The sequence below is a fragment of the Dreissena polymorpha genome, chromosome 15 (genome assembly GCF_020536995.1).
Source record: "Dreissena polymorpha isolate Duluth1 chromosome 15, UMN_Dpol_1.0, whole genome shotgun sequence".
NCBI lineage: Eukaryota > Metazoa > Mollusca > Bivalvia > Myida > Dreissenidae > Dreissena > Dreissena polymorpha.
The window spans coordinates 20,821,229-20,845,016 of record NC_068369.1 but is presented as its reverse complement, the minus strand read 5'-3'; the positions used below and the strand labels follow the sequence as shown (position 1 = coordinate 20,845,016).

The window sequence follows — 23,788 nt, the reverse complement described above, 5'->3', positions numbered from 1 at the left end:
ATTGATCATGACTGGCAGATGACCCCTATTGATTTTCAGGTCACTAGGTCAAAGGTCAAGGTCACAGTGACAAAAAACGTATTCACGCAATGGATTCCACTACAACTGACACCCCATATGGGGAACATGCATGTTTTACAAAGAGCCCTTGTTTTCTAATTGAAATCAAGGTCAATTTTACACAAGGGGGTTAACAATACACATTTGAAATTGTCTCCCTTTATCAGACTTTTTTCCAACTGAAAACCTGGTTTTGTGACAATTTTGTCCCTTGTTCCTTATATGGCTACAGGAAAAATTTGTTAACACTCTAATAGTCACATTTATTGTCCAATCTTCATAACGCTAGGTCAGAACATTTGTTTTAATGGAATTTTGGATCAGTTAGAAAAAAGTTTGGAATCCGAACTGTTAAAAAACATGGGTGCGAGGGGTCAGGGAATTAAACCTAATATGGCTATAGTAAAACCTTGTTAGCACTCTAAAAGTTATATTTGTAGTTCACTCTTCATGAAACTTGGTCAAAACATTTGTTCTAATGATATCATGGGGCTGCACTTAGCAGGTCAGTTCCTTTGTTTTTCAGGTGAGCGACTTTGGGCCTTTCAGGCCCTCTTGTTTATTTGAAAATAAGCACACTTTTGAATCTGGAGCAACATCTTGAAATTGCTCGGGCAGATTTAATTGAAACCTGGTATAAATGTATAAATGTAAGTGAGGATGATGCATGTTATATTATGACACAAACTATTGTTAATAACCATGGCCCTTTTTGACTTGAAAATACCCTTTTTGTATGCGTTTTTTTCTGTCTCCAATAATATATGAGCAACAGCCATGAAACTTCCCAAATTTGTTCCCAATCATCTGGGGCTGAATAGCATGCAAGACCCATAACCCTGGAGGCAGGGTCAAGGGCACATATGTATGACAAATTTCACATTTTTAGCTCGGCTGTTTTCGGAGAAAACCCGAGCTATTGTCATAGCCAGCTCGTCGTCCGCTGTCCGCCGTCTGCCGTAGGCGTCGTGCTAAAACCTTAACATTGGCCATAACTTTTTAAATATTGAAGATAGCAACTTGATATTTGGCATGCATGTGTATCTCATATAGCTGCACATTTTGAATGGTAAAATTTCAAGGTGAACATCATCCTTCAAGGTCTAGGGTCGAAAAAACAAAAGTCAAGGGAAGTAATAAGCTTTAAATGGACAAAGTTATCTGACCTGCCCACGTATATATTTTTGTTTAATAAATCAAAGCAGTGCAGTAGGCGGCATTGTGTATTTGACAAACTCATTGTGGTAATAGGTCAACGTCAAGGTTATCCTTCAAGGTCTACGGTAAAAAATACACATTTAGGGGAAGTAATAAGCTTTAAAGGGAGATAATTATTCAATATTGAACATAGTCACTTTATATATTTGGCATGCATGTGTATCTCATGGAGCTGCACATTTTGAGTGGTGAATCTACAGTCACGGTAGTGGCTTTTCGTTATTTGCTACTCAAATTAGAGATTTGTTAGAGACAATTATTTTCAAGGGAAGTAATTTATATAATTATAAATCTCATATATTTCCTTACCAAGAATTGAAGTTCTTTTCACATTTACTGTACAGATTTATTATTTTGATTATTTATAACTCAAATGATTGATTTGTCAAAGTTTTTTTTTAAATGATATAATTATCATTTCTTTCATGTACTTAGTTGTTAATAGTAGTGTTTATTACATACCTGTGGACTTATGTCCATAGATACATGATGAACTCTGGCTATGATCTCTTTGATAAACCACAGGCCTTGGTTGTCAGTGAAGTCTGACTTGGTCATTTTTGACTGTCTACAGACCCCCCCCCCCCCCCATCTAAAGGGAGATGATTTCTATACCTGCCAAATGATAAATAGAAATTTTATTTCAAAGTGGCGCATTGTGTTTCTGACGAACACATCTCTTGTTGGGTCACTAGGTCAAAGGTCAAGGTCACTGTGACCTCTAAAAAAAAAAAAAAATCTGACAAGCTTTCGCAGACGAGCGTGGCACCCGTTATGCGGTGCTCTTGTTGTTGAATTATCTTAATTTAGGCATTAATATGCATCAAGGCATTCTGCAGTAACTGTCTACAATTGTTTTGTCTCTGGGTGTGTGTCACAGGTAAGACTCGGGTCCCTAGTGTCAAGGTCAAGACCTTACACACTGAATTCAAATGTTATAAATTGTTATTTAATGTGCCTTATTTTTTATGATTCAACCAATACATCATGGGATTTTCAAAATGCGCTGATGTAATTGTTCATTGTTATCAGGCAGTGAATAACATGCAAGACCCATGTCCCATTCAAAGGTCAAGGTTGAGGTCACCCAAATTTGATTGCACAATTTTTTATGGAAGAGTTATCACTGTTTCTTCCATAAAATATCTGTTTATAAGCTTGTTTTTGTAGATTAATTTAAAACTTGTTGGTGAGTATATTCACGGATAGCTGACTCAAGTGCAACAATTGTCCTTACACACCATCTTTTAATAACACCACATTTTAATAGCATTCTTTCTTACTTATAAAATTCAACTATACAAGATATTTGTTATGCAGTGCTTTAAATATTGTAGAACTGCTTTTAAATGTTTGATCAAACATTTATTAAAGTGTATAGATGAATGATTCTATAAGTAGTTGTGTACAGTGTTTTGCGTTGCAAACTGTTAGTTGACAATTGCTGTTAAGATCTCTAACAATAATATTCTGCATTTAGAAGGTGTGTTATAATTTCCTTTTTGTCCCCTACCAGTTTCACCGGAGGGGACTTATGGTTTGCGCTCTGTCTGTCTGTCAGTCAGTCAGTCAGTCAGTCAGTCAGTCAGTCTGTCAGTCAGCCTGTCAGTTGGTCTGTCACACTTTTCTGGATCCTGCGATAACTTGAAAAGTTCTTCATATTTTTCATGAAACTTGAAACATGGATAGATGACACTATGGACACTATGCACGTCATTTCATTTTGTTCCAGCGTCAAAAATTCTGGTTGCTATGTCAACAACAACAATAAACAAGATGTGTTTGTGAAACACGAAGTCCCCCTATATGACGTTTGACCTTGAAGGATGACCTTGACCCTTCACCACTCAAACTGTGCAGCTCCATGAGATACACATGCATGTCAAATATAAAATTGCTAGCTTCAATATTGCAGAAGTTACATTACATGAGCAATTTTGACCCATATATTTGACCTAGAAGGATGACCTTGACCTTTCACCACTCAAAATGTGCAGCTCCATAAGTTACACATGCATGCCAAATATCAAGTTGCTATCTTCAATATTGCAAAAGTATTCATAAAATAAGCGATTTGGGCCACATATATTTGACCTCTGATCTTGAAGGAGGACCTTGACCTTGACCTTTCACCATTCAAAATGTGCAGCTCCATAAGTTACACATGCATGCCAAATATCAAGTTGCTATCTTCAATATTGCAAAAGTATTCATAAAATAAGCAATTTGGGCCACATATATTTGACCTCTGACCTTGAAGGATGACCTTGACCTTGACCTTTCACCACTCAAAATGTGCAGCTCCATGAGATACACATGCATGCCAAATATCAAGTTGCTATATTCAATATAGCAAAAGTTATTGCAAAATGTTAAAGTTGGCGCAAACCAACCAACCAACAGACCAACCAACAGACAGGGCAAAAACAATATGTCCCCCACTACTATAGTGGGGGACATAAAAATCTGACAATGGTGGAGCCGGAAGGGGACATATATTGCTTGGCAATAGTCTTGTTTATCAAATTTTTTGGATAAAGAATGGTATGGAAATCCCCTCCCATTATGTAGGATCTATCATCATTCATCAGGACTCCTGGAGATAGTTTTGTAATTGATAAAATCACATTGCATTATCAATGTTTGGTTCAAGTATGTTGATGCGTGTGATATTTCTCCCTTGGAATTTAATTTTAATAACAAACATTCGATTTCAATGATTTAATTGGATTTTTTTATTTCAATATTACTTGTAGGGTTTTGTAAAAAAGCCAACTCCTTCACTATTTCCTTTACTTACTCTGTATGCAAATGTTACATTATAAGCATCCATACCATAATTAATTATTAATAACTTGTAATGAAACAATATTTTTAATCAAACAATTAACAAATGTATGTATATGTTTTATATTAGAGTAAAGCCTGTACATTGTATGCTTCCAATAATGTATTATTTGCTAAGTTTATAGAAAAGCATTTTCAATGCTTAATAATTGTTTCTTATTTTATTAATTATCTACTTGTATCTTAATCTACTTAAACTGTTTTTGCAAATACACTTATTCCTTTAAAGTTTGACAGTGAAAAAAAACAACACAGAACTGAGTGGCACATAATTTTGTATATTCATTCATAATGACCGAAAGCAAAGAAGCCAATACAAGTTGTTAAAACAGAATAACATCAACTAAACAGACATTGTGTTAATTTTAAATTCACTTGATATATCAGGTATATTGTTCTACAAGCTGCAACCAAATGGAAGTTCCAAAAAGCAGGTTATATTGGGGTTAAATTTTAGTTGTTTTATGTTAACTTTTATTTACACTTAAATGTTTATGAATTATGTTTGGCAAAGTGTGAGGTGTGGAGCTCATTAAGACTGGTCTAAAACTCCAGTTCTTTGCACAATGTATCAAACACAATTATTAGATAATTTACATATTACTAATAAAACAGTGATAGAAATAATATTAAAAATTTTATCAAGAAACACAAACAAATTGCATGTATGAATATTGTTATAACATGTAAAACATCAGAGAAACATTGATTACAAGGACAGGTTATAACAATATTGATATTATTTTAGTGAAATAAGGATACTTTTATAAAGATGTTTGCTTTATAATATGAAATACTTATTACAAAAAAATTGAATGTAGGTGATAGCAGTATTACACACATTGTAATAGGTCAAATTTCAACAATATGCTGATCTTATGACTTGACCTTTTACTAATATTATAATCTATTGTCACATTTTGCAAAGAATCTTAAAGTGTTGCATAAACAAGTAGCCTTTATGTTGTCTACTTTTACCTTTATATGTTTTTTGTTGGATATTGTTTTAACTCAATGTTACCAGTTAATGTTTTTGTCCAGTTATTAAAATCCAGTTTTTAAGCACATTATTTTTCACTCCAAAATTTATTTGTTGTATGTGATGTTAAATTGTACCACTCACTGTCCACACATGTTCACCATTTGTTAACTTTCTTGCACTTAAACCTGATATAATGTAAATATAGCATTATATAAATATTAAAATAAAGACTTGAAAAGGTATTCATTTTACAAAATATTCCTCGCTGTATGTGCAAATATTGTATGATTTTAATGACTGAGAGTGTTCTAGTTCAGTAATCTTTTTAAATAACATTGCTTTTATAAAATGATTATTTTCATACCTAATTTAAACTTTTTTAAAGGCATTTCAAATATGCAGATAGTATCCATGCTCAGTAAAAAAAATTGATTCATGCACCGAAATAACCTAATGCTTTTCATCATGTCAAATTTGTATTTGCAGATAAATTGAATTCCGATCAAAGGAAAGATGTGGTGTACATATTACTTCATATGTTTTGGACATTTGGAGTTGTTCTGTTTGTGACTCGTTTTGCTGACAAAGGTAAGTTGGCAAAAAAGTGTCTGTTCAGCCCAATACTGTTAGAACTCTGTTTTTTTGCCTCCACAAAGTGAGAGTTTTTATAAGGTAATAATTTGCACTTGTCTGTAACACTTTTTCCAATATACATTTAGACTCACCTTTTCTTTTACTGCTAGATGAAATTTGTGCAAACCTTTACAGCAGAATGACCTAAAGTTTAGGTGGTTGTAAAGGAAGGAATTTTCCTTCAATTTCCTTCCACCAATAGTTTAGGCTGAATTATGGCCTTTTTATGCCCCTGGAACGAAAGATCGGGGGTATATTGTTTTTGGCCTGTCTGTCTGTCATTGTGTCAGTCAGTCAGTCATTGAATGTGTGTGTCCCAAAACTTTAACCAAGGTTAAATTTTTGCAATAACTTTTGCAATATTGAAGATAGCAACTTGATATTTGGCATGCATGTGTATCTCATGGAGCTGCACATTTTGAGTGGTGAAAGGTCAAGGTCATCCTTCAAGGTTAAAGATCAAATTTATGGCTTCAAAGCGGCGCAATGGGGGGCATTGTGTTTCTGACAAACACATCTCTTGTTATGCCCCCAGATTGAAAGCTCAGGGGTATATTGTTTTTGGCCTGTCTGTCTGTCATTGTGTCAGTCAGTCAGTCATTGTATGTGTGTGTCCCAAAACTTTAACCAAGGTTAAAGTTTTGCAAGAACTTTTGCAATATTGAAGATAGCAACATGATATTTGGCATGCATGTGTATCTCATGGAGCTGCACATTTTGAGTGGTGAAAGGTCAAGGTCATCCTTCAAGGTCAAATTTATGGCTTCAAAGCGGCGCAATAGGGGGCATTGTGTTTCTGACAAACACATCTCTTGTTTCATTTGTTCTGCAAGGTTAGAATATATTGTATCTCTAAAGTTTGTGAACTCAACTTCAGTTTTACTGTTTGGGGGATTTATTAAGAAGCATTCATAGCTAAATTATCTTTACATGAAGGTGATCAAAAGGAAAATAAAGAATTGACCGAATTATGGCCTTCAGTTTTCTTCGCCACAATAAAATACACAGATACATGTATAAATATATTTGAGGTGAATGCTTCTTTGTAAATGTGTGTAGAATATGCGGAAAATTTTATAAGTAAATGGCGACATAATTATTTGATTGAAAGGAAAGGAATTGTTGCTGCAACTCAGTTTATGTAATTAAGCTCCTTTTGTCTTGAGTCTTGTATTGTGCAATTGTTTTGATACGAAGTAAAGTGCATGTTTTGGAGTCCTTCCATCTATGTGTCTATCTGTTGACACGAACTTTTCTGCAAAAGTTCTCCTACACTTTTTAGCTCGACTATTATATATGAAATATATATAGTGGAGCTATCCTACTCAACCCGGCGTCGGCGTTAGCGTGCAAATGTTAAAGTTTTCGTACTACCCCAATTATTTTCATTGTCCCTTGACATATTGCTTTCATAATTTGCATACTTGTTTACCAACATGACCCCAACCTATAAACAAGAGCAGACAACTCTTTCAAGCATTTTGTCATAATTATGGCCCCTTTTCCACTTAGAATATGCAGCAAATGTTTAAGTTTTCGTACTACCTCATTTATTTTTATTGTCCCTTGACATATTGCTTTCATATTTTGCATACTTGTTTACCAACATCACCCCCAACCTATAAACAAGAGCAGACAACTCTATCAAGCATTTTGTCATAATTATTGCCCCTTTTATATAATATGCATATTATTGATATATCTATGTTAAAGTTTGCGTACTACCCCAAATATTTCCTATATCATTTGACATATTGCTTTTATATGTTGCATACTTGTTTACCAACATGACCCCAACCTATAAACAAGAGCAGACCACTGTATCAAGCATTCTGACATAAGTATGGCCCCTTTTACACTTAGATAATTGAACATTTTGCTTAAATTGCTATAACTTCTTTATTTATGATCACATTTTATTATTACTTTGACAAAATGACACTTACCTGAATACCACAATGGATTCCACCCAAACAATACCCCACGCCCCTACCCAGAATCCCTTGCCCCCCCCCCCAACCTCCCCCCCCCCCATTTTTTTTTTTTTTTAAACATCATCTAATAAATAACCCCACCCCACATTATACCCCCCTCTCACCCCCCCCCCTAACCCCCACTACCCCCTCGAAGAAAAGGGGGCATATAGTGATCGGACTGTCCGTCTTTCCGTCACACTTTGTGTTTAGGTTTCGAAAAATGCTCATAACTTCTATGTCCCTTGAGATATAACCTTCATATTTGTTATGCATGTGTATATGGACAAGGCCTTTCCATACGCACAAAAAATTTTACCCCTGTGACCTTGACCTTGAACTTGGGGTCCGCATTTAGGTTTCGAAATCTGTTTTAGGTTTCGAAAAATACTCATAACTTCTATGTCCCTTGAGACATAACCTTCATATTTGGTATGCATGTGTATATGGACAAGGCCTTTCCATATGCACACAAATTTTTACCCCTGTGACCTTGACCTTGAACTTAGGGTCCGCCTTTAGGTTTCGAATTCTGCATTTAGGTTTCGAAAAATGCTCATAACTTCTATGTCCCTTGAGATATAACCTTCATATTTGGTATGCATGTGTATATGGACAAGGCCTTTCCATACGCAAAAAAATTTTGACCCCTGTGACCTTGACAAAAAAGTTAGGGTCTGCATTTAGGTTTCAAAATCTGCGTTTAGGTTTTGAAAAATGCTCATAACTTCTATGTCCCTTGAGATATAACCTTCATATTTGGTATGCATGTGTATACGGACAAGGCCTTACAATACGAACACAAATTTTGACCCCTGTGACCTTGACCTTGACTTATGGTCCGCTTTTAAGTTTCGAAATCTGCGTTTAGGTTTCGAAAAAAGCTCATAACTTCTATCAAGCGTTTATAGGGGGCATAAGTCATCCTATGGTGACAGCTCTTGTTTTTTTTTTAAACATCATCTAATAAATTACCCCACCCCAAATCATACCTCTCTCTCACCCCCCCCTTAACCCCCCAAAAAATTATACCCCCTCTCAACCCCCCCCCCCCCCCAAAAAAAAATATATAAAAAATCCTTTTTTATTTTTAAAGATCGTCTAATAAAATATTGAATATGAACAATTTCCCCATGATGGCTTATGTTATACTGTCAAGCACACGAATGGTCGAGCGCGCTGTCCTCTTACAGCTCTTGTTGCTAAAAATTGTGCCTTAAGATACGAAGTTGTGCATGTACCATTTGTATGATCCTTTGTTAAAAGTTGCACAAGTTTTTAAAGTCCCCTTTTTCAAATTAAGCTTTCAGTTACCTCATACAATGGACTCCTTGTGCAAAATATACATCTCTGAAACTGTTTGGTTTAAACAAAATCATTGCTCTTAAGCATGGATGAGGGCTAGTTTTATCAACATAAGCATGTATTTTATTTGACTATGAATATTGTGGAAGTAAAATATTTCCAACTTACAGTAAAATATTGTAAATTTGTGAAAACATCATAAAATGAAATTAATATAATATATATTATAACTATGAATTGTCTTTTTGTTTAAGATGGTTGCCTCTCTACACCTGTGCAACTATTTACCGGTAGATCTCCAGTTCAAGGGCACTGCCAAGACTATACTGGGGTAAAGACTGACAATCAACTGGACACTGAAATTAATGGTGGAAGTTCAGCATTGGTAATTCTGTTTTACCAAACATGTTGGAAAACGTTTATGCTATGTTAATATTAATGTTTATATTTGAAAGTTTTTGGAAAAATTGCATTAAAAGATAGAGTTGAAACTAGATTCTCTTAATTGTGATAAAACAAAATGACTGGTTACTGGGACTTAGACTGAGATTTGTGTGCGTTTATAATCCTATTTAAAGATGCAAAGGTATTAATAAGACTCGCTTGGATGGCATATAGCAGTCCCTCCGTCTGGCTATCTGTTTCCGGAGTTTTTTTCCTTAATGCTTTGAGATATTTATCTGATTTGTGGTATTGGAGTCTTCCTGCATGAGTTACAGATCAAGTGAGAGTTTAATTCTGGTGAATTGATTTTTGGCAAAGTTACCGGTATGCCAAGACTAAGAAATGTTCTCTTGAATAACAGTCTTCTGGATGTTTTTGCTAAACGCTTGCAGATATTTGCCCGATTGTTTATGTTTGAGTCCATCTAAATGATGTACAGATCATGTTGGAGTGTTGTTCCAGTTCATTGAGTTTTGACAATGTTACAGGCCTTGGAATTTTCTATAAAATAACTTTTTCCTGATTTTTTTCTAAAAATGACATTATTTTTTGTGTGTGAGTCCACCTATATGACTTACAGATCGAATTTTGTTCCGATGCATTATTACTGGGTATGTCCCCCTTCGAAGAAGACGGGGTATATTGTTTTGCACATGTCGGTCGGTCGGTCCGTCCACCAGATGGTTTCCGGATGATAACTCAAGAACGCTTACGCCTAGGATCATGAAACTTCATAGTACATTGATCATGACTGGCAGATGACCCCTATTAATTTTCAGGTCACTAGGTCAAAGGTAAAGGTCACAGTGACTTGAAACAGTAAAATGGTTTCCTGGTGATAACTCAAGAATAATTAGGCCTAGGATCATGAATCTCCATAGGTACAATTATCATGACTGGCAGATGACCCCTTGATTTTCAGGTCACTAGGTCAAAGGTCAAGGTCACAGTGACAAAAAAGGTATTCACACAATGGCTGCCACTACAACTGACAGCCCATATGGGGGGCATGCATGTTTTACAAACAGCCCTTGTTCTTTTAGAAAGTTGCGGGCCTTGGACGTAGCAATTTTCTATAAAATAGCTATATTGTGGCGTCAAATTGCAGTATGAAGCATTGTGATTAACAAACACAGCTCTTTTTAAGTAAGACATTTAAATTTCCAATGAAAATCTCTGAAACTTACGTGCCAGTTTTGGTAACATTTTAGTGGGCTTACCTATCAAGCAATTATTTGTGCAAGGCCAGTCATTTTGGTTCATTGATTCTTCAAGGAGTTATTACCTTTGAATATGATTTTTATTATCCCTGATGCTAACAATCTACCAATCTGTTGACAAAGCAATAATAGTTGAGCATTGATCAGTTTCACTAATGTTCTTGCTTCTTGTTCTTGGTTCTTATATCCCCAGAAAAATAATTTTGAAGTTCTACAGTGCATATTGTTAAGGTTGCGCGATTGCGTTATTTTTAAAGACGCTATTGTCTTTTTGCAAAAATGCACCCAAGGCAGTGGATACACTGTCTTTGGAAGCTTCTTGTTCAACATAAAACACATACACATGCACATCAAGTTATAGATCACTTATGCTTTTACATGCTTCAATATGAAAAAGCTATTTAAAACATAGTATATTTTGTTACAACTATAAGAAAATCATGATCCTTTGGTTAAGAAAATGGTGTAAACATTTCACTGACTCTTGTGATCATTCATAGTATTGTGATTTGACTTAAATTGATTAATGTATAAAAAATATTTAATGTTTGTTTAACGAACAGTTCAGATGAATATATACGTAAACAAAACTTGTTCAATTTCACACGTTATTATTGTCCATTAACAGCCTGATCATGTTGGAAGTGACTACCCATGATGAATTGGAATGGAACAGCTGAAGAGGAGTGCAAGACTAATGTATAGCTATTAGAATTGGTTTTTTAATATGAAAAAGACATTTCTGATGTTTACCAAGCTGTTATGTATATTATTATGTCCCCCATTCGAAGATGAGGGGGGTATATTGTTTTGCTGATGTCGGTCGGTCTGTCTGTCTGTCGGTAGACCAGTTCGTTTGCGAGCAATAACTTGTCAACGAATTGACCGCTTGTCTTGATACTTCCCATGTGCATTGGCCTTGGACAGTAGATTACCTCTATTGAAATTGGAGTCACTTGGTCAAAGGTCAAGGTCACTGTCCCAATAAGTGTGAAATCGTTTCCGAGCAATAACTCATCAATGAATTAACCGATTGGATTGATACTTCCCATGTGCATTTGCCTTGGATAGTAGATGAGCCCTATTGAATTTGGGGTCACTTGGTCAAATGTCAAGGTCACTGTCACAATTAGTGTGAAAACGATTTCCGATTAATAATCTGTCAACAAATCGACAGATTGTCTTTTTATTTCACATGTGCATTGGACTTGGACAGTAGATGACCCCTATTGAAATTGGGGTCATTAGGTCAAAGGTCATGGTCACTGTCAAAATAGGTGGGAAAATCATTTCTTATGAATAACTCATCAAAGAATCAACCAATTGGCTTGATACTTCCCATGTGGATCACAGGCAGCAGTATCATAAATTTGCCACCCCCGACTCCCCCCCTCCCCCCGAGCTTACCCCAGGAGTTCCAGATTGTTAAATGTACACCTATGGTGTATTGTTTGGCTTTTCAACAACAAATGTTGACACGAATACCCCTCGTATACGTATTATATATACACAAGGTATATACACATGTTTCAATTCAGTTGCCAAACAAATGCAACAATTCAGTTGCCAAACAAATGCAATTGCATTTGTTAAAAGACATTAAAAGCAACGTGATTACAAAACTTACCCATCTCCTGTTTGGCTAATAACTTCAATATTCATTTAACTTTCGGTGTGTGGAAACGTGTGTTCTTGATGAAAACGGTCAGGTCCCATGTTTCACAATCTTTATGCAATAGGCATATAGTGCGTTTCATACCTTGTGTATATATAATACCTATACGAGGGGTATTTGTTAAAACTGTGTATTTGTGTCAATATTCGTTGTACATTTAACAATCTGGAACCCCTGTGGTAAGCTTGGCGGGGGGGTGGGGGGGGGGCTGCTGCTTGTGATGTGGATTGGCATTGGACAGTAGATGACACCTATTGAATTTGGGGTCACTAGGTCAAAGGGCAAGGTCACTGTCACATTAAGTGTGAATATTGTTCCGATCAATAACTCATCAACGAATCAAACAATTGGCTTGATACTTTACATGTCCATAAGCCTTGGACAGTAGATGACCCCTATTGAAATTGGGGTCACTAGTTCAAAGCCCTGTTTGTGGGGGCATACATGTATGTCTCCGACTGCGGAACTCTTGTTTGTTTCTTATTCTTTAGCTTACCTGACACCTGCTATTGTTAAGCTTTTATAATTGCATTTTGTTGGTTATTCTTTGTGAATGAAGAGTCATGCCATGTCAACCTAACTCAAACCCTAGAGGCCACATTTATTGTTAGGAAACATGATAAGATGATTGCTCGAATGACATCTTGACTTAGAGTAACAAGGTCAAATTAAAGAAAAAGGCTTGTTAACACTTTAGAAGTCAAATTTATGGCCCTGTGTTTAGTCTTTTATTTTAATTATTCGTGTTTTAAAACTAGATTTTATAAAATTGTGCCTAAAATTTTATATAATTGGTATGCTTTCCCACCAAACTGAAACTGACAGTTGCAAGGGTACCTTCTTAGAATTGGTTTGCAATTTAGTAAAAGATTGCTAAATTGTATTGCCTTCTCAGATATGCATATACATTTCAATAATCTCTTTTTTTTTAATTCTCATTGTACAAATTGTGTTTGTTAAAGCGGGTATATACGATTTTGTCAAATATTTATGAATTTATATTAACTGTGTAAAAAACTTATTATATATATATTTCAATATAAATTAAAATAAAAGTTAAGAAGAACATGTGTCGAAAAATGCGAAATAAGCCAGATTTTTAATTCTGAAATTGAAAACAGCTGTACAGCCGAATTCGCCAGCATGTATACCATACATGTACGATGTGCATCTAAACTTACGAGGGGTGTTCCAGAAGTTAGTGGATTTTCGCTATAACTTTCATTTGGTAACATAAATGGACAAACAAATAGCATGTTAAGAATATTTCGTCCTTTCCAAATCTACTCTCCAAATATAATGGAAATACATAAAACAATAAATATATATCAGAGATTTAAACATGTGCACAATGCGCACACCGACGCACATGTAGCGTTTCTGTTCAACGTCAATGACGTTATGAAGTTAACAACTGTCAAATCTTTTCCACATAATCACCTCCAACGCGAATGCACTTTATGTGTCGGGAAATCCACTTGTCAAAAGTGTCTCTATACCAGTCAGCGTCAAAATACGACATGATTCGCTTTGCTGCAACTGTAAGTTCCTGTTTACTTGCAAAGCGAATACTGCGCAACTGTGATTTAACTTACGGGAAGACGCGTAAGTCCATAGGGGCCAAATCTGGGCTGTAAGGAGGACTTAGGCGCTGTAACGTGAAATTTGCCGTAAATTCTGTTTATCGAATACATTTAAACCAGATTTAAATTCGCCTAACGCTCTAAATTTATAATAAAATACACGTGTGCGCCGCATGTCGTTACTGAGGTCTCTATGGCAACGCGTTTCAAACGCGCTTTATGGAATTCATGCATTTTTAGCTTATATATAAAGTCCGTGATAATTGGTTTGTATAATATGTAAATTTCATTGACTTTTACCAGCAAACTAATAAGTTATAGCGAAAATCCACGAACTTCTGGAACACCCCTCGTAGTTTAACAGTTTATAATACAAAGACAAATGCTTCGGTTATTGTAGGAAAATATGTACGTCACTATCGGCTCGGGCGCTAATTTGTCTTTGCTGCATTTTATGGAATTCGGCTTTAATGTATAATTTTTCTTGCCTATTTTGTGTTATTGTAACATATTTTATCAATATATTACAATTAAACACATATAAAAAATCTTATATACCCGCTTTAAGGATAAAGGAAGGGTAGGTGTTTGGTGACTGAATAGAGAGTAATTTATTACATGTATCTAATACTATTTTTTTTACAATTGAATATTAATGTTATTTTATTATGCTGCCATCATTATACCTTTGTTAAATGCTATGTTGTTTTTAAATAAATATCAAATGTTATGACATTATAGTTTTAAGAGGGCATTCCAGTTTCATCACTGTGTCATGTAACTAGTCAGTAAATGTTTTAGTTTTACACATATTTGTTGTAGCTATTTAAAACCTTGAGTGGATGTTTTTCCAACTGTTGTTTGGTATATGAAAATTATACCTGTATTAAAATATATATACTCTACTGTTATTATGCCCCCCTTCAAAGAAGAGGGGGTATATTGTTTTGCTGGATGTCTGCGGTTGGTAGGTCTGTCGGTAGATCTGTTTGTTTCCGATCAATAACTCGTCAACAAATTGACCGATTGGCTTGATACTTCACATGTGCATTGGCCTTGGACAGTAGATGACCCCTATTAAAATTGGGGTCACTAGGTCAAAGGTCACTGTCACAATAAGTGTTTAAATCGTTTCTGATCAATAACTCGTCAACAAATTGAAGTATTGGCTTGATACTTCATATGTGCATTGGCCTTGGACAGTAGATGACTTTTATTGAAATTGGGTTCACTAGTTCAAAGCCCTGTTTGGGGGGCATATGTCTCTGACCGCGGAACTCTTGTTGACATAGAATAAGGGTACGAAGGTAAAGTTGCATATAGTTTTGGGATTCAAACTTGTATTTTTAATACTGTTGATATATGCCGTCTTTTTTGGTAACCAGCATAACAGAATTGTTTTTTGGAAAATTGTAATATTTTTTATTAAAACTTCAATTTTAATCCAGAGAATTCCATTATAGACATTAAACATCATAATTGCCTTACAAACAAAGTTTAACATATTATAATTTTTACTGTTTTATTTTGGTGCAAAATGCTATACAAACAAACAAAAATACATAAATGGAAAGATGTCTCAACAGAATCATAGTCATTATTTACACAGTATTACATTTTAATTACATCTAAAAAAATTATGGTCTCAATAATTAAACATATCAAATAAATGGAATTAATGATTATTATTTATAAAGTATATTTTTGGTAGAAAATACCCTTTTTATTAAGAAAAGTTTAATTTAGTGTATAATTTTTTTATGTAAATTGTCATTTAATCCATTATTTTGCAACCATTCCATGACAATCAATTAGTTGTGTCACAAATCATTAATTCATAGTAAGCTGTGAGATTGCGCTGCAATTATTGTGCAAAGACCAATTATTTTTCATGAAAAAATGTGTGGCCGCAACAGTTTAATAGCCATACAAAAACACTGACCGATTTGTTTTAGATATGTTCAAATATAAGAAAAGTAAATTGTTGCAATTAACCAACTATATATATGTCAAATCAAAATACTATATTGTACCTGTATTTTAACACAATCGTATGAACAATAATTTCAAGTTTGTGTTGACAGATATGTGAACGTTATGAATTTTATCAGCATTATTAATAAAAAAAGTAAAAGCAATATTGTGTACCTTTGTTACCAACTCACAATTATCACAAATACAATAGAATACAAGCTCAAGTAATCAGAGGCACGGGTAGAATGTTCGTTTAAATATTTTCATGACCCGTCCCCTCACAAGTTGTGAGGCCGGGCCAGGAATCTAACCCATAATCCTCTGATTTTGTACTCCATGTACAACATTTATTTAAAAACTGTCATTACTTGCACAACAAAAAAATTGATTTAAGGTAAAAAATATGTAAATCCTATAAAGGTTTAAGTTCTTGAACTCCGCACTTCCCTTTAAAGCACTTTTTATCATTATACGAAGTTTCATTTGAAACCTTTTTAATACTAATGTACCGGTATGCTCCGCCCAACGAGTGGGACAGAAGGACAGAGGAAGTGAAAGTAAATGCCTTGCTTTGGTGGCTTTAAAATGGGTGTGCTGAAACAAACATTATTTTACAGTTTCTTTATCAATGTTCTTATATAACATAAATGCTAATATTTTGTCCCAACATGACAAGTCAACAAGTTATAACACTATCACATTCTTCTATGACTGCATCGAGCTAGCCCGTAATCTCCGGATGTATTCTGTTCCCCACTCCCGCAGCAATCCTTCGCAGTAGTTGAAGGTCCGAGACAGCTTCCCGTATATATAGTCCATTTCTTCATCCGTGTACAGATATTCAGCTATTTCTGATGGCATGTCCTGTAGGAGGCAAACAAAATACAATTTCTAATGTAATGTTACAACTAAGGTGAGCTCTGAAAAAACAGGGCTTAAATGCATGTGCATAAAGTGTTGTCCAGATAAGCCTGTGCAGTCTGCACAGGCTAATCTGAGACAACACTTGGCTGTTATTGTATTTTTTGTTTAAAGTAAGTCTCTTCTTAGCAAAATCCAGTTGAGAGAGAAAACGTAAGCCCTGATTAGCCTGTGTGGAATGCACGGCCTAATCTGTCAGATACTTTACGCACATGCATTAAACCCCATTTTCCCACAGTGGGACTAATGTACATTGATGAATGATTCATTTCTAAAGGATGACTAAGAATACCTTCATTTTTATCTGAAGAAATACATTTGAAGAAAGATTCAGTGTAGATTAGCTTTGACAACGAAGCCAATTTGTCGTACTATTTGTAGATGGTAGCAAAGTAAAGTCAGTCAAACAGTTTAGAATAACCCAGCAAAAGACGTTAAGTCTTTTGACCACAATTATTTCTTTCAGGATTTAGTGTCAATGTGAGATGTAAAAATAAAGGGTAAAATTTATTTTGTATGATAACAGGTTAGGCCAGACGGCATATGCATTTTTTTTGTCAAAAATAGCCAATTAAAGTTCACCCTTCGGAAAGTTATTAAAAATCATTCAACTTAAAAAATTGGTTTTTCAAAACATTGTCATGGCATTTGTTCTCAATCAGCAAAAAGTTTAACTGAAAATAATGGAGCCTACTATATCCATATGCACATTTCAGAACATAACTCATTCAATCAGTTCCAGTTAACTTTTTGCTGCATTTATCCCCCCTGTAAGCATAATACAAAAGCTTTCTTGCTAAAACTCGGTTAATTCACTCCTTAACTCATGTATACCTTATCATTTTGTTTTTATTGGGGCATTATGGAAAATTAAATACAAATTAATCGGAATTGCTGATTATCTGGAACTGGTTGACAAACTGTACTTGAAATATCACAAAAGTAAGTGTGGCACAATAGATGATACAGACTCATGGCCTTGCTAACAACATACTTTGACACTTAAATAGATTAATGCTCTAAATTATCATCAACTTGCTTTCATTTTGTCTCATGCATTGGCAGCTTCAGTGTACAGTAGTTTTTAGCTCAGCTGTTTTCGGAGAAAACCAGAGGTATTGTCATATCCCGCTTGTCGTGTGACATCAACATCGTGCTAAAACCTTTACATAGGCTCTAAAATCAAAGTGCTTCCGCATACAACTTTAAAACTTCATAATGTAGGTGCACCTTGATGTGTTCTACACGCCACACTCATTTTAAGGGTCACTAGGTCAAAGGTCACGGTCACTTCTCACAGCTTTCATTTATTCAAAACTGCACCCACAGCAGAGCATTGGCACCCACAATGAGGTGCTCTTGTTTATACAAAATGTCTTCACAAAGGAATGCAAATGAAGGATGAGCTTAACTGTGCTTATTTATGTAAAGGCACATTTTTGTAGTTTTTTAAAAGATACTAAATGCTAAACAAGACTATTGCCAAGCAATACATGTCCCCTACCGGCTCCACCATTGTCAAAAATATATATTTATATATATTTAAAATATTTGTTGCCATAGCAACCAGAATTTTTGCCGCAGGAACAAAATGAAATGACGTGCATAATGTCCTTATTGCCATCTACCCATGTTTCAAGTTTCATTAAAAAATATTAAGAACTTTTAAAGTTATCGCAGGATCCAGAAAAGTGTGACAGACTCACCGACTGACGGACACACAGAGCGCAAACCATAAGTCCCCTCCGGTGGAACTGGTAGGGGACAATTACATATAACTTCAAATGCACATCTGAGAAGTAAAGGGTATACAAGCTATTCCTACCATGATTCCCCGCCCCCTGGATATTGATATACGACGTATAAGATATAGGAGAGCAGTGGCCACAATCCGTAGATTACGTTCCGCGATATCTGACAGTGGGGTGTTGGAGAGTCCGTAGTCCATAGGCTTCATCAGGATCTGAAGGATAGATTAGAATAAATGTACATCCGAAACTTTCTTTGTAATTTTGGCTTAAATGCAGTCTTTCAACACGAGAAGATGTTTGTTGCTTTCTGAAGATGTTTTATGCAGGATTACAACTGTAATAAGCTATTGCTGTATATGATGGTCAAGTTCTTTGCTTGGACGAACAAGAAAATAGTAATGGTATACACTCAACATAGTAATAAGCTACTAAATGAAAATATTTACATGTTCTTTTTTTAAAAACATTTTTGCAACAACGACCAAAAGCCTCAAAAACAAACAAAAAAAGACTCACAGTTGTAACGAGGCTTCTGGAGATGAAGATCCCCAACATCAACATGAAGCCCTCAGAGTCCCCCACGTTCACTGTCCTACCCTGGTCTGTCAACTGCAGTCGATCCTGAAACACATACACAGACACAGAGTCGTCTCTGGAATAGCTTTCCATTATGCATAAATTGTATACTTATATGCTTTTCAGAGGAGCTTGCCCAAATCTTCATTCTTTTTTAATAAATTTGTCACATAGAATGAACTGCACATCATCATTAAGCTTATGGCACAACTTATTTGCAGTAATCTTTTAAATACCATGACTTCATTAGCAATATATGGTACACAAGCTGTCATTTCATTTTGTATTTGCTGCAAAAACATTTATGTATAAGAACATCTATTGATGCTTAGATGCTTTTGAACAAGGGAAGTAACTCAAATAAATATGAAGTTAATGTTTGATTCAAAGACTCTTTCTTCCAAAGTTCACATTTATTTTAACTGACATTTATTTTAGTTTTGCTCTTCCAAATATTGGAATTTGTAAATTTCTAAATCAGAGTTATTTAATGAGAGGAAACGAACCTGCACTGTACCATTATATATATATATATATATATATATATATATATATATATATATATATATATATATAAATAGCTAAATATGTCTTGCATCCTATCAACACAGATGTACCATACATCTAAACATGCTTCCACAAATATGAGTACAATTTAATGAACACACAAAGATAAATTCAGTACAAACTATAAAAAAAGAGGTGCCTACCATTTCCACTTGCCAGAAGTAGCCATCAGGAAATCTTTTCCCACTCCGAATCAACTCAAACACGGCTGACTTCCTATGGGTTCCCAGCACACCAGTAGTTGGCTACAAAATAGGACATTTATTTAATGATCATGTCTCATATTAAATATGCTCAATCGGGGATTGTCGACTCAGGCACTACTAAAAAGTACCTAAGAATATGTTGTACCCTGGGGGCATTGCTCATTAAAGAGTACCCAGGGTACTTTTAAGTAGTACTTGAGCCAACAATGACCAATTGAGCATAAAAAATAAAATAAATAAATCCTTCTTTATTATTTATATGAACAATGATAAGTACAGATATGCTGCTTAATTATGGTACATTAGTACATTGGCTAGTCTCTGGGAAAAACCGGCTTAATCCAAGTGCCTAAAGTATCGCCCCAGATTAGCATATTCTTATATGGAACAATACTGCGCCTAGACGGCATTTACATTTTTAGGAGATTTAAATTCTTTACACAAATATTCAATATACGGAGAAAGTGTGATCCCTGATAAGCCTGTGGAGACTGCACAGGCTAATCTGGGAAGACCCTATATGCACATATATCTAATTTAAGTAACTCAGTAATACCTTATAAAGTTTAATGTAAGTTGTCAAAGAGTCACATTTTTTATTGTTCTGTTGGTTGAAGGGTCTGTTTAAAACATTTCTTGTCCTATTGGTTCAAATAATCAAAATATGTTTTATATTCAGCAAAATACTCACACTTTGTATTCTTAAGGGGAAGAAAATTGAAACAATTATTTTATCCCATAACAAAAATTGGGGACTTTTTTGTGTATACTAATCTGTTAGTCAGACTTCTTCAATTATGTTCAATTTAAAAAAAAATGTCTTTTGCTTTATAATAATTCTTAAGAAGTTGCAGTTAGTGAAAAAAAATCTTATAAATGTCTTTTACTTCATAATTATACAGAGGAAGCAGAAGTTAGCATCACAGTTATCTTGCATATAGGGAAGCATAGGCAGATGGACAGACATAAAAATGATCTCAACCTACCATGATTTCGGTGATGTGGTATATGACATTTTCAATTACGTATTGCAACTCTTGTATGAGTACACTCTCATCTTTGGCCCCCATTCCACGACCCCCATGGATCAACTCTGCAAGGTCGTAACAGTTCGGGCCGATGATGTCATTCAACACTGGGTAGATGTTGCCATTGGGCTGCAGACAAAATGGGAATGACATGGGCGCCCCGATTGACATATTGTTTTAAGCAAACTGGCTGTTCAATGAAAAAAAATATTTATGTTAAGTAGGAATCTCAAGATGTGTCTATTTTAAGGCACCTATATAAAATAAACGTAGGGTGTCCAATTAGCGCAGTGGTTGGTTCACGCACTTCTCACATAGAAGACCGGGTTCGATCCCAATTTCATTAAGATTGTGTGTTTGGTTGGTGATCACCAAAAAAAAAATAACAACACAAGACCACCTCAAAATTGAAAATCAGCTTTCAGAAGCAACTAAAGAGCTGGAAATTGTAGCTAAAACTAAAATTTGTCTGAACTTTGATAGAAGTGCTGGTTCACACCAGGTCCATGCATTGCAGCCACAGGCGCGGAAAGACCTCTTAACTTCAAATGACACACACACACACGCACAAATAACCTTATGAAATGTTTTCTAATTCTGTCAGCTGGTTAATTTGTCAATTTGTTTGAAAGACAAAAAAATAACATATAAAAGTGATCAACAATGAATTATTCAAACAGAACCACAGGAAAAAGAATGAATTTTTACAAATGTTTACCAATAAGTTTAACAATACTAACGTTCAGGTATATTCTATGCAGAGCTGCCACAATCTCCTTCAAAATGATGCCAAACAAAAACATGCTGCTGGGCCGATTACTTGAGTTCTGAAAACAACATAGTAAGGTTTAGATCTATAACTCTGTGTCATTAAAATTTAATGGAATTAATATATGTTCTAAATACTGTCTGTGTGGATTTTACATTTAAATTAATAAAAAATTATATGAATAAATTAATAAAAAATTATATGAATTAATTAATTTGGCAACTGTTTGTAAAGCTATACGTTATAGTGATATTAAATGTTAAAAAGATAAATAGTTCAGCGGTGTGAAACACATTTTATCACAATAATTTAAAAATAAATACTATTGATTCAAATACTTTTTTAACATAAAATTTTCTCTAAAAAAAAACTCTGCAGGTTAAATGTTAGTACAATGCTGATATACGTCACATTATTAATTGTTGTTAACCCTTTGCATGCTGGGAAATTTGTCGTCTGCTAAAATGTCGTCTGCTGAATTTCTAAAATTAGCATTTTCTTCGATTTTTTTTCAAAGAATACTATCAGAATAGCAAACAGTTTGGATCCAGATGAGACGCCACGTTTTGTGGCGTCTCATCTGGATCCAAACTGTTTGCAAAGGCCTTTAAAATTCGGTTCCCACACTGAAAGGGTTAATATGTACAGTAAACATGCTATATGTTATTATGTGTTAGTAAAGTGCAAATAATCTACAAGAATTAAATGGGAACTGTACTGTTACAGTGAGTGAGCATTATTATCAAAACAACCAATTTATATCACCTCTGCAGCCATTGTTGGATAACTACCTATTTTATAAACATTATATATTGAATTGATTGTTATTTTTGCACATGTAATTTGACCATTTTCTTAAAAACTCTCTGTATTTGTTCCATATTTTGTCATCTTCACAAATAAAACTGTTAAAAGATTCTCTACAAGATACATAGTAAAATTTACACCTGATTGTCTAAGTTGTTGCATCAAAAGTCTGCAGCTTATACACAGGGAAGTCAATAGTTTATTTCCATAAAAGAATCAGAAAGAAAGCCTTCTTGACAGATCTTTTTAGGTGTTTCCAGGGTGGAGAATATTTTACCAATATATGTATCCCGGAAAAAGCAACTTTTTGGAAAAACCCACTAATCTGCTGGTACAAATAAACATGACCCATTTATAATCCTTTCAAACTCACACACCGTATCAACCGTTATTATTTAAAGGAAGCTATCATTGGTTGATGTAATGGACCAGCGTTGTTTGTACCGGGGTGATTAGTGGGTTTTTCTAAACTCGTGCTGTTCCGGGATCAGTCTATTAGAATTGCACTGATAGAGAATTAGAAGTTCAAAAAAAGGAAATAAAAGAGTAACCAATCAAAAATCATGCACCAATAATTCATTAAGCAAAACACAAAATACATTGTGTGTGCATTAATCTTGAAAATAAATTTATTTCTTTAAACCCTTTGCATGCTGGGAAATTTGTCGTCTGCTAAAATGTCGTCTGCTGAATTTCTAAAATTAGCATTTTCTTTGATTTTTTTTCAAAGAATACTATCAGAATAGCAAACAGTTTGGATCCTAATGAGACGCCCTGTTCTGTGGCGTCTCATCTGAATCCAAACTGTTTACAAAAGCCTTCAAAATTCAGTTCCAGCACTGAAAGAGTTTAAGAGGTTCTAAAAATGAATGGCAGAGAATTTTGCAAATGTACAAGTAAAATGTCAATTATTTCAAGATAATTTGTTTAAGAGCCTTCCGTCCCCTCTGCTGCAGTCCACCAGAGCATGACAAATCAAGTATCTTTGTATGTCAGGAAATGCCCACAACACTTTGTCAACGTCATAGCAGCCATTGCCATGGCTTTGTTCAAGGTCACACATTATTTAAGTATGGAATAAGTAAATGATTGCACCTGAAAATTGTATATCTTGCACAAAAGCACATTATGGTGATGACATATTTCCATTTTCAATGTTACATGTATTGTGTGACAAATACAGAAGTTGTTTGCTCCATAAAGTAACTAAATGTTATTCATGCAGCCTTGGCCATTGCATTGTTCAAGG

General features: G+C 34.7%; 2 protein-coding genes across 7 annotated transcripts in view; one reads left to right on the top strand and one right to left on the bottom strand.

Moving 5' to 3' along the window:
• The window catches only part of LOC127859395 (uncharacterized), a 100,913-nt gene extending 88,391 nt beyond the window's left edge, over positions 1-12,522 (top strand). Inside the window, exons 10-12 of one of the 4 annotated variants that reach the window (XR_008039347.1) lie at positions 4,513-4,559; positions 5,594-5,695; positions 9,273-9,319. Coding sequence is in view for 3 of the 4 variants with exons in the window: in XM_052396758.1 (XP_052252718.1) it covers positions 5,594-5,695; positions 9,273-9,403; positions 11,311-11,340 (263 nt within the window). In the remaining variant the exon portion in view is untranslated. Of the gene's footprint in view, positions 1-4,512; positions 5,037-5,593; positions 5,696-9,272; positions 9,404-11,310 lie in introns of those variants that run through there. The other 3 variants (XM_052396759.1, XM_052396758.1, XM_052396760.1) reach the window with 3 other exon arrangements.
• Positions 12,523-15,451: 2,929 nt separating this feature from the next.
• The window catches only part of LOC127859393 (uncharacterized), an 87,738-nt gene continuing 79,401 nt past the window's right edge, over positions 15,452-23,788 (bottom strand). For all 3 annotated transcript variants that reach the window (XM_052396753.1, XM_052396752.1, XM_052396754.1), the window contains 6 exons: positions 21,704-21,790; positions 20,922-21,092; positions 19,873-19,974; positions 19,103-19,207; positions 18,661-18,798; positions 15,452-16,778 (listed from right to left, as the gene is read on the bottom strand). In XM_052396753.1, the coding sequence (XP_052252713.1) occupies positions 16,620-16,778; positions 18,661-18,798; positions 19,103-19,207; positions 19,873-19,974; positions 20,922-21,092; positions 21,704-21,790 (762 nt within the window). In that variant the 3' untranslated portion in view covers positions 15,452-16,619. The remainder of the gene's footprint in view (positions 16,779-18,660; positions 18,799-19,102; positions 19,208-19,872; positions 19,975-20,921; positions 21,093-21,703; positions 21,791-23,788) is intronic.